General features: G+C 34.7%; 2 protein-coding genes across 6 annotated transcripts in view; one reads left to right on the plus strand and one right to left on the minus strand.

Annotated features, from left to right (window-relative positions):
- Nucleotides 1-2290, plus strand: part of LOC131156522 (uncharacterized) — a 138813-nt gene extending 136523 nt beyond the window's left edge. For all 5 annotated transcript variants that reach the window (XM_058110282.1, XM_058110280.1, XM_058110281.1 and 2 more), the window contains one exon: nt 1585-2290. In XM_058110282.1, the coding sequence (XP_057966265.1) occupies nt 1585-1717 (133 nt within the window). In that variant the 3' untranslated portion in view covers nt 1718-2290. The remainder of the gene's footprint in view (nt 1-1584) is intronic.
- Nucleotides 2291-9885: 7595 nt separating this feature from the next.
- LOC131156136 (uncharacterized) lies at nt 9886-10788 on the minus strand. The gene is made up of 2 exons (XM_058109583.1): nt 10639-10788; nt 9886-10452 (listed from the first exon to the last, which is right to left on the minus strand). The coding sequence occupies exons 1-2, from the start codon at nt 10786-10788 to the stop codon at nt 9886-9888; spliced, it is 717 nt and encodes a 238-aa protein (XP_057965566.1).
- Nucleotides 10789-11418: the final 630 nt, after the last annotated feature.

The following is an 11418-nucleotide window of genomic DNA, read 5'->3' on the forward strand; positions in this document are numbered from 1 at the left end:
TTTCCCGATAGTTGGCTTCATGGAGTTGATAATCCATGAGGTAATCAAAGAATTCTCCGATCTCCATTGCTGGAGTGCCACAACATTCGTTGAATCAGGTTTCTTTGAGTCACCGGTAAGATTCCCGAGCTTTCCTATGCCGTCGACTACGATTTTCGCGGACTGGGCCCATTCTTGGAAATTCTTCCTGTCGAGTTTTTCTGCTGATAGTTGGACAGAAGAGCGCCATCTAGTAATATGCGCTACTATATAACATGTAACCAGCAGCTAAGTTAAGGAAATAAAATCCTAGAATAAAGGAATATACAAGAATCACAAAAATCCCTATTGACCAGCACTCCTTTTGTACACGCATAAAATAAGACTGTCATGAATCATTCCTTAATTATAGAGATCACGCATGACTCCTAAACTATAGGGATTTCTACAATTTGGTTTAGCTTTTTTACTTTTTTCAGGAACCCTTACAAAACTGAACCAAGTTAAAGTTGGAAAGCTTTGTAAAAGGAATTTTTAAAAAATGAATAGATGTGTAGTGTTGGTGTCTGACATAAATCGGATACGAAACCTATCCAACACGTATCGGACACATGTCAATCATTAATTAATTTATTTTCATTTATTGACCATATTCCTATGAAAATATCTCATGTTGATTGCAAAATGAACATTATTTCTTGTGTTTCAAACCATGTTAATGCACATGATGTGTTGTTTTTGAAGGAACAGAACCAGGGAAAAAAATGTTAGGAACTTTACCCAAATGTGGAATGGGAATGGATTTCACCAGGACACTAGCTCTAAAATGTGGAACACTAATGGTATCCTTAAAATAGATGAAAAAAGTGTCATGGCACTTGTACATTTTGGAGAGGACTTGAGGTGTTTTTAGATCTAGAAGAGATTTTCTATTGTGAAATAGATTAATAATGATAGAAACAGGCTTAAATGTAGTGATTCCCTACTTTTAACTAATAAAAGGTTATATTATGTGACAAAAATTAAGACTTTGGATCGATAGATTTAATGTTCCGAAATGAAAATGTGCCACATTTTGGAATGTTCGTACCAATTCATGGTTCGCTATGGTGTTAGCGTTTTCTAGTAAATATGGAGGGACCTTCTAAATCAATATATATTATTGTTGTTTTATGGTCATGTAAATCAATAGCGTACAACAATGCCATTCTTCCTCATCAATGTTTTATTTTTTCATCTTTTTTTTTTCTCCTACCATGTTGTAGAAGCTTGTGTTACTTCCTTTGGATAGCTATTATTGTAGCTTAAAAACATGAAGTGGTTGAATGGATAACAAGAGAGGGAATGATTTGGCTTTCTATTTATCCTGAAGTAGTTAATGAGTCTCAAGTCAATAATATCTGCTGACAACCTGGAATATTTTGACACTTATTACTGTGTTGGTATTCCTGATCAATTTGTGTAAAAAAAAAAAAAGATATCTGCAGCTAGCAGTTTGTCTTTTCTTTTCTGAAAATATGGATACAAGGCACGTATTTTCTGTTATGCATAGAAGTTTGACTTATAATGACCTGTGTCATATATATATTTTTTGTCTATTTGCAGGCGTTACTTTTTTCTGGTTGCATTTCGATCCTATTTGGACTGCACTTCTGCAACTGAGACAAAATTTACATCCTGGATTGAATCGAGGCCGGAACTTGTCCATCTCTGTAATAACCTTAGGATCGATAAATGATTTCCAGCGCATAGCAATCTCTCAATATGAGTCACATTCTCTCTCTCTCTCTCTCTCTCTCTCTCTCAAACGAACAAATCCATGTGCGGAACTCATTGGTTGCTGGTGCGAATATTGTGAATTTATCAAAGGAAGATGGAGTCTATATAAATGCGTGAGAGAGAGAGAGAGAGAGAGAGAGAGAGAGAGTAAACTATTATCTTTGCAAGGGATCACCCACTTGTGGACACATGAAACAATCTTTAACATTTGAAATATGTATACAACTGAAGGTGGCATGAAGCCAGTAGCTGCTAATCAGGATCCGATTTTCTTTCTTGAGGCAGGAAGGAAGGCAAGTAAATGTTCACGAAGGAGTTAAAGGCACTAAATGTCTTCTTAGAATCCGCAGTGTAAGACGTTAACAAGGCTTTTAAGAGATCTGTTTTTTTCTCTTTCCTTTTTCCTCTTTGGTACTCAAGAGTAGCAGAGGCAGTTAATTTCATTATTACTAGTGGGACCAATGTATGATAAGTTGTAGCAAGGATATTGTGTATATAAATGTGAGTGATTTAAGAGCTTGGTTAGTGCAAACCTTTCTCCTTTGTATTACTCTAATAAGGGTATACCGGTTAAAGATTATTTTTTTCACCAGTAAGGATATTGTATTATTTTTTTACTAGTAAGGAAAGGGTTTATGAAGGAGGTGGCTTGGGGCTCGGGGTGCTGGGGTGGGGTGGCTTGGGGCTCAGGGTGCTCGGGTGGGGTGGCTTGGGGGTGGGATGGGGAGAATTATTTATAGGGGAAGGAGGAATTGCTATGGTGGTAAACCTGTTTCTACGGAGCGGAGAGGTTGCTGGGGTGGGGAGAATTTTTTGTTTGTTTTTTTTTTGCTAGTTGGCTTGGGGGTGGGATGGGGAGAATTATTTATAGGGGAAGGAGGAATTGCTATGGTGGTAAACCTGTTTCTATGGAGCGGAGAGGTTGCTGGGGTGGGGAGAATTTTTTGTTTGTTTTTTTTGGCTAGTTGGCTTGGGGGTGGGCTGGGGAGAATTTTTTATAGGGGAAGGAGGAATTGCTATGGTGGTAAACCTGTTTCTACGGAGCGGAGAGGTTGCTGGGGTGGGGAGAATTTTTTGTTTGTTTTTTTTACTAGTTACTTACCAAGCTTGCAACATAAGACCTAACACGGTCTGAATTTTCACAAGAGAGCTTTGAATTGTCTTTGAGATTCTCTCTCCGTGAACCTGTCTTTGAATCTCAAAGACAATTTAAAGCTCTCTCGGTGAAAATTCAGACCATGTTAGGTCTTATGTTGCAAGCTTGGTAAGTAACTAGCAAAAAAAACAAACAAAAAATTCTCCCCACCCCGGCAACCTCTCCGCTCCATAGAAACAGGTTTACCACCATAGCAATTCCTCCTTCCTCTATAAATAATTCTCCCCAGCTCACCCCCAAGCCAACTAGCCAGAAAAAACAAACAAAAAATTCTCCCCACCCCAGCAACCTCTCCGCATAGAAACAGGTTTACCACCATAGCAATTCCTCCTTCCCCTATAAATAATTCTCCCCATCCCACCCCCAAGCCAACTAGCAAAAACGAAACAAACAAAAAATTCTCCCCACCCCAGCAACCTCTCCGCTCCGTAGAAACAGGTTTATCACCATAGCAATTCCTCCTTCCCCTATAAATATTTCTCCCCAGCCCACCCCCAAGCCACCCCACCCCAGCACCCCGAGCCCCTAGCCACCTCCTTCATAAACCCTTTGTTGTACTTGTGTGATTGCTTCCACAACTTAATTTTCTTATAAGTCATCTATCATGGGCTTTCACACAAAACTCAAATGCTTCATGAATGTTTATTTTTAAGTGAGATTAATTGTGTTATATGAATGTCTTATTCTATTTCTTGTTAAATTGGGTACAAGAATTCATACAACAATAACAAACAAGAAGCAGCCTTAAGACCCACTATGTGGGGTCGGCTGCATGAGTCATTTTCCGTCAATATAACTGATCAAGAGTGTTTTCCTTAATTAGATTAAATTTTTCTCATTACTTCATTTAAAGTACCTCTTTTCATGTTAAAAATAATTACTCTTTTCTCCTCATTGGTGTTTTATTAGGTCCATATTTGAAATGTCCAAATCATTTAAGTTGTTCCTCTCTTATCTTATTTTCAATCAGTGTTATGCATAAATTATTACATATATGCTTATTTCTTATTTTATCTTTTAATGTTAAACCACTTATCCACTTTAACATTTGCATCTCAGCAACTTCTATCTTTTATGCATAGTTTTGTAATGCATAAAATTAAAACAAGGCTAATCATCTCTTGTTACTTCTTACATTACTAAATTACATTTCGTAGTCTTATTTTTATTTATGTTAAATGATTTAGACTCTTTCCAAAGTTTTAGTTAAGATTTCACTACGTTCCTACTATCATTAATTAACATGATATTATCTATAAACAATCATCAAGAAATCTCATGTTGGATATTCTTAGTTAGTTCATTAAATAATAATAATAATAATAATAATAATAATAATAATTTAGAGTAAAACCTTAATCTACACCTATTGTGATTGTATCATGTATTCATTAAATAAGTAAATTTCATTTTTGTGTGAAATATTTGAACATAGGATCGGAAATAAGTTTGAAATACAAATTTCATTTGGAAAGTTGTTAAGACATACGTGTCAACAGAATAAATAATTAATGGTAAAGCAATAATTGTCTACAATTTTCAAAATTGGATTAAAATAATAAATAAATAAAAGGATAGTATTATAATAATAACAAAGGAAAACATAGCTTGCTAAGAAAAAATAAAAATAAAAACAAAAATAAAAAAGATAAGATGGAGGCATTGGGGAGTTTTGTACTCGCTAAGCAAAACAATTAAAAATAAAATAAAAGGGAGGGGGGAAGAAGAAGATTACAGGTAGAGGAGGAAAATATAAGATGAAGAAGATATGTTTACTCACTATATTTTACTTTTCCTATCTTAACTGCATGCAGCTCCAAACCTATTTTGTGTGGTTTGAAGTGCTTCAAATTAAATATCAAGAATATCATGACGATCCAAGAGTCGGATGCTACAATATGAAATTAAACTTGAAATTATCGCCTTTGAGATTAAGGATTTATTATAGTGTTAGGTTGTATTTAAAATTTATTGTATTTATAATCAAAATATTATTTTAGGAATAGTTTTCTTAAAATTAATTAGTTGTGTTTTACTCAGATTATACTGCTGAAATTTCAGCATAATAGGGAAAGTGGTTTTTGGGTAGTTGATTTTTAAATTTAGGTATTTTTACTTTCTACAATGAGATTTATTGGATTAGGCATTATATGGATTGTTTGCAGATTGGTGCTGCCGGGCAGAATAGATGAACTTTTAAGTGTAAATGCGCAATTGATTACATAAACATGATTGCGTTCATGGCAGGGATGCTCAATTATATATGAACATATATAATTGTATATAAAAAAGATGGATACATGTGTAAATAAATATTAAAATAAGTGACATCGTTAAATAATTATGTGTCTTGTAACCATAAGTAAGAGGGTATTTATACACTACCCTTGCTACAACTTATTTTGTGTGCATAATAGGACATTCAAACTTGGGAATTTGGGGGTTGGGAGAGCCATTGATTTGTAGTGGTGGATGAGAACATTGATGCTTAGTTAGTCGTTGTTTTCATAGCCTGCCTAATGCAGTCACGGCATGTGGTAGATAGGGATCATTGATATGTTCATGGTCGTTCATTAAACATATGGTGGATGAATTAGTTGGTATGTTCATGGCCATCTATTGATATGTTTATGGCCTTCTATTCATGTGTTCACAACTAATGATGGATAAGTACCATTGATTTGTTCAAGATCAGTCGTTGATGTATTCATAGCATATGTGGATGAGATTGCTATTGTGCTCACAAGCAATCGTTGATCTATTTAGGACATATGGTGGACGATACTATTGACGATTTTTGAGTCAGCCATTGATGTGCTCAGGACAAATCACTCAGGGTAAGTTATCATATGCGGAACAATATTGCTTCTCCTATGAACCTCATGGCGTGATTTTTTTTCTTTCCATTAACTCTTCTTATGCTTTAGATGTTTTGTTTTTCATATGTGTGTGTGTATAACGTCTTTATAGAGTTACTAAACAATACATCTTATACCTAAAAAGTAGTTTCAAAATGATTAATAATGTAAGGAATTTCCCAAAAATTTGACTAGTATAGCTCATTCCTTTCTATTATTTTGCAAGCACTGAAAGGAAATGAAAGTAATGAAAAGACTTTTAGGACTCGAAAATATTTTACGAAGCTATGTTTTAAGATGTTGTGCCTAGGAGTTCAAGTGAATTGGTTGTTTAATGTAATATTTATTGTTTTGTACATGTATGATTTAATTATATTAATTGTGCTTGTAAATGGAATTTATAAGTTTATTTTAGATTGTGTTCTTTTAATTTAAACCTACATAGGTCTCGAAAAAATAAATTAAGATTTTTTTACAATTTGAGATAGTGTCAAATATGAAAAATTTTTCCAAAAAATCATATAGACCCTTAAGGAAATTTATTTTTATAAGGCCTTGTAAGTACGCATAAGTTGTAGTTGACTTGATTAATCAAACAATTGTGATATATGTGAACAAATTGCATCATACAAATCTTATATTTTTAATTTGTTGAAAATGACTGAGATGACTTGTTTTGTAAAATGGTGTGAAACGTTGTATTATGTTAGTGTTGAAAAATTTGTGATTGGGACTTAGGAATAATTTGTTTGTGTTGCAAATACTTGCATCTAAAGTGGGGTGTTTTTGTCAAATAACCAAATGATCCCAAAATATTTAACTACTTCTAACCAAGCATTCTTAGTAGAATGCAATAGGAAGCTATTTCCCGAATTGTGATGTTATTTATGTATTATTGTTTAAGCATTTGTGTTTAGTAGTGGGAAAAGTGTGACCATGATTTCACTCTGGGTGATATGGTCTTATAAATTAGTTTGTGATTATTGACATGCTAAGACTATTGCTAGTATTGAAATTAATTTTATGAGTTATTTTGCAAAAGCATACCCTAATAATGATAGGTTCATCATACTCTTTATTGGGCAAACCATTAGAGGATTTTGAGCTTTTAGCTAGCTAAATGCCCCTCTTTGCAAACATGAGTATTTATCAATTATTGCACCACATGGTTGAAACAATGGTGTGGCGAATTCATAATCAGAATAGTTTAAGAGTAACTAACATATGGTTTAAAAAAGATAGGACACAAGAAAGGATAACCAGATCTAAACAAAGGGAATTCAAGAAGACTAGTCCTCCAAGTTTCAGTGGTGAAGTAAATCCAAAAGTTATAGAAAATGGCATAAAAATAAAAAAATAATAAAAAAGAGGTAGAGGTTAATTAGTAGAAATTCCTCTTGAATATTGTATAGAGATAGTTGCCAATATGTTTAAGGGTGTGTAGATCATTGGTAGGATCTGGTATAGAGGACCAAGGATATGACCACCCTATAGTAGAAAAATTTTAATATATTGTTCCTAGAGAATTATTTTAGAGAGGCAATTCAGGAAGGTCAACTTCAAGAGTTTCTCTTATAACGCCCCGAACCCTTAAACTCGGGTTCGGTGCGTTATACCTGATAAATCATAAATCATAAACCATAACATACGTAGCAGAAAAACATAATCATACTTTCCATGAACATAGTTCTATAATACCAACATTCCATAATACCAGAGTATACTACTTTCTATCTATAAATCCATAGAATTTATCCATCACCTGCATTTTTCATAGATACATATATTTCTAAAAACATTTCAGTATTTTCACAATCATTTTGTTCTCAACAGACTTAAAACATATAGACTTAAAATACAAACATTTACATCCCCTAAAGTCTTATAAAAATATACCCTTTCTTTTATAGTCCTAAAAAAATGCTAAAATACCTTTGAGCTCCTAAACTCGACCTCGAGGATGTCCTGAAAAAGAAACATTTATATTCGGGTGAGACACATCTTAGTAAGGGAAGAAATACATATAATAAAACAACATGTGACTAACATAAGGTATATAAATATCATTTTAAATACATTTGCAAATCATTATCATGACATTAAAACCATTTTCTAAACCTAAACAATCACATGCAGATATTTGTCCACGAGATTACCCAAGAATAAGGGTGATTACCCGCCCATGCAAGTTGCACCACTCTACTCTGATACTTAGGCAACCATAGGGTCACAACTAAAACATACCAGAGCACTCACCTTACTCAATAAGCCCTCAAGTGTTAACTTAGTCTCGTACTCACACATTTAACAATAGTTTACCGGCAAAGACCCTAAGGATAGGAAAATCTATCCGCCTATACAAGAAGGTTCTCTCTGCTCTAGTACGTTATGCAGCTACTACCACATCTGAAGCTACTAGTGCACTCGCTTTTCTTAACAAACGCTTAGGCGAAGAGTACACCTCGCTCAATCGTAATATGTTCTACGTACATACATATTTCTTATATCATAATACATTACTCTTTCTATCATTATTCAATCATACACATCTATTCACATTTATAGCTTAACATTGCATTGTATTTCGCTTCAAGTGACTTTTTTCCATTTGTATCATTCACGTTTCACATTTCATTTCATTGCATTGTTATACTATTGTCATTTTATTGCATAACATTTTCATTTCATTCTTTCGTACTACAGCTGGTCTTTAGCCATCATTTGTTAGTCCACATAGAAATGCGCTAGAATCTGCTACAGTTAGTCCACGTAGAAATGCGCTAAAATCTGCTAACATGGCTGCCTTTTAGCTGTCTTATATTTACATTGTTGCATTTAACATACACAAGTAACATTGTCCATATCATATTTTATTCATAAATTTTTACTTATTTATCCTGCATCTCATACATTTAACATATATTTGCACAAAATCTCATACCACACAATTTAACAGTAAAATCCATACTCATTTCTGTAAAATAGGTCAACCCACATTTAACATTTATATACTGAAAATGCATTTCATTTCTTACTTACTTCCTCAGAAAATTCCTTTCACTTTCATTCGTTTATCTTCACATATACATAGCTATATAAACATTCCTAGGCTCAGAAAACATGAATTTCATGACTAACATTTTTAACCCACATAAAAACATAAATACATAAATAGCACATAATCCATTTTAATTCATAAAAACATGATTTAATACATAAATTTTCCCCTTACCCGACTTTCAAACTACACTGGCAGGATCCTCGAACCGATACCCGTAGCATTCACTTGGACCCTGAATTCAAAAATCCTAATTTAATTAAAATAAATTCCAATTAACTCATATCTTAAGAAAAACACCTATTTACTATTTCCTAGGCTTCAAATAACATTATTTGTTAAGGAATTCCCAAAAATAATTCGCTTACCCTGATTTTGGGATCTTTCCTAAACCCCTAAAACCAATGATCAGCTCCTACAGTCTTGCGAAGAACGATCCTACGAACCTTGTGGTGGTTTCAGATCGTCAAATCAGGTCAAATTCGGCTCGAAATCGAAGAGAGAAGGCTGGGAAAATCGTTTAGAGAGAGAGAGAGGAAAGTGAAATCCCGAGTTTCTCACTGAAAAATGAGAGAAATTCTATTTATAGGTAGGACTTCGTCGACGAGACACGTGGATTTGTCGACGAGGTGCTATAGAGACTTCATCGACGAGAGGATACCTTTGTCGACGAAATTCAGAGTTCCAAAATATACTCTCTCGGGATTCCTTCGTTGACGAGTAACAACCTTCGTCGATGAGCTTAGAAGGACACTTGTTGACGAATACAGGACATTTGTCTACGATGCCTGCTTTTCCTTCTTAAATCCTTCCTTTATTCCTTATTACCCATTAATCCATTTCATTACCATATTTCCTAATTATTTTAATTTTCAGGTCATTACATTCTCCCCTCCTTAAGAAATTTCTTCCTCGAAATTTTACTAACTAATCATCATTTTACATGACTTAAATTCATTTACTAACTACCATCATAAGAACTCAACATGTATATCATCATATAAATCATTCCATCATTAAGTTAAATCATCATTTTCTTAAATATAAATTCATACCTACTTCTCTGATGGCATCCTTCTCAGCTCGAAGTGTGTACAATCGAGGTGGAGCACCCCTTCCAAGCAGTACCTGCTACTTCCTCGGTATTGATTCTGAGTAGCTACCATAGGCAAGGGTTCTCGACAATCTTTCCTGTGGTGCCCTGGCTTATTGCACCTGTAACAATTCAGAGTGTCATACCAGCATTCGCCCCTATGCCTCTTATCACACTTCGGGCATACAGAGCCCATTTCTTCTTTTCCTTTCTTCGCTAATCCTTGACTGGTCTCAGATTGAAAACTAGATGGTATAAGTCTCTTCTTCTGCTCTATAGACTCAGTGTTGCCCTGGATACTCTTTTCCAGCACCGAAGCCTTATCAACTAATTTTGAAAAATTTTGGACCTGAAACCCAACCACCAACTTGGAGATCTTGCGCCTCAAGCCTTTATCAAATTTCCTAGCCTTCCTTATCTTGTTTGGGACCAGAAATGGAGTGAAACGGGATAATTCCACAAATTTAGCCGCATATTCCGCAACCGTCAAATCCCCCCGGATCAGATTAGTAAATTTCTCAATCTTTTCCTCTCTTACAGATGAAGGAAAATACCTGTCAAAGAACAGCTCCTTGAATCTTTCCCAGGTAAGAGCTATTTTTACCACCCTTTGATCTTCTAGCAGTTTCGCAGAAAGCCACTAGCGCTTCACCTCTCCTGTCATCTTAAAAGCGGTATAACAGACCTTCTGCTAGTCCGTGCAGTCGAATACAACCATAATTTCCTCTATCTCCTGTATCCAGTTCTCTGCTGCCATTGGATTAGGTCCTCCTGCAAAGGATGGAGGGTTCATTCTCATAAATTCTTTTATGCTGCAGCCCTGTCCTGCATGTGGACAGTTCTGTTCTTTCGGTTCCTTCTTCATCTCTGCTTTAACTTGATGGACGATACCTCGCAGTACCTTAGAGGTATCTATTTCTTCCTTGCCAGAGGTCACTGAATCCTCCCTTCCTTCAGCCTCTATATTCTCATCTCCAGAGTCCATCCTAAAAATAGGATAGAAAAGAGATAAGATTTCCATATCATAATTCCAAATATCATCATCATTAACTTAAATTCAATAAAAATCCAAAATCTCCATTTAAGGATCAGTCTCACAATTCAAAAACAAAAACATCTAAGGTTTACCATGACTTTTCTGAGGCTGTCGACTGCTTCAGAAAAATCACAGGAAATCATCGACGTACTTTCGCCTCTAAATTACAAAACACAATTCTATACTTTCCTACACCAAATTTATTTCTCAATATCTAACATATTCATCTAGTATCCTTATCCTAACTATTTCCTATACTTTGGTATAAATCATTTCCTAAATCTTTAAAATTTCCAAAATCATTGCTCTGATACCAAAATATAACGCCCCGAACCCTTAAACCCAGGTTTGGTGCATTATACCTGATAAATCATAAACCATAACATACGCAGTGAAAAACATAATCATAATTTCCATGAACATAGTTCTATAATACCAACATTCCATAATACTAGAGTT

Source organism: Malania oleifera, chromosome 5 (genome assembly GCF_029873635.1).
Source record: "Malania oleifera isolate guangnan ecotype guangnan chromosome 5, ASM2987363v1, whole genome shotgun sequence".
In the NCBI taxonomy this organism is placed as follows: Eukaryota; Viridiplantae; Streptophyta; class Magnoliopsida; order Santalales; family Ximeniaceae; genus Malania; species Malania oleifera.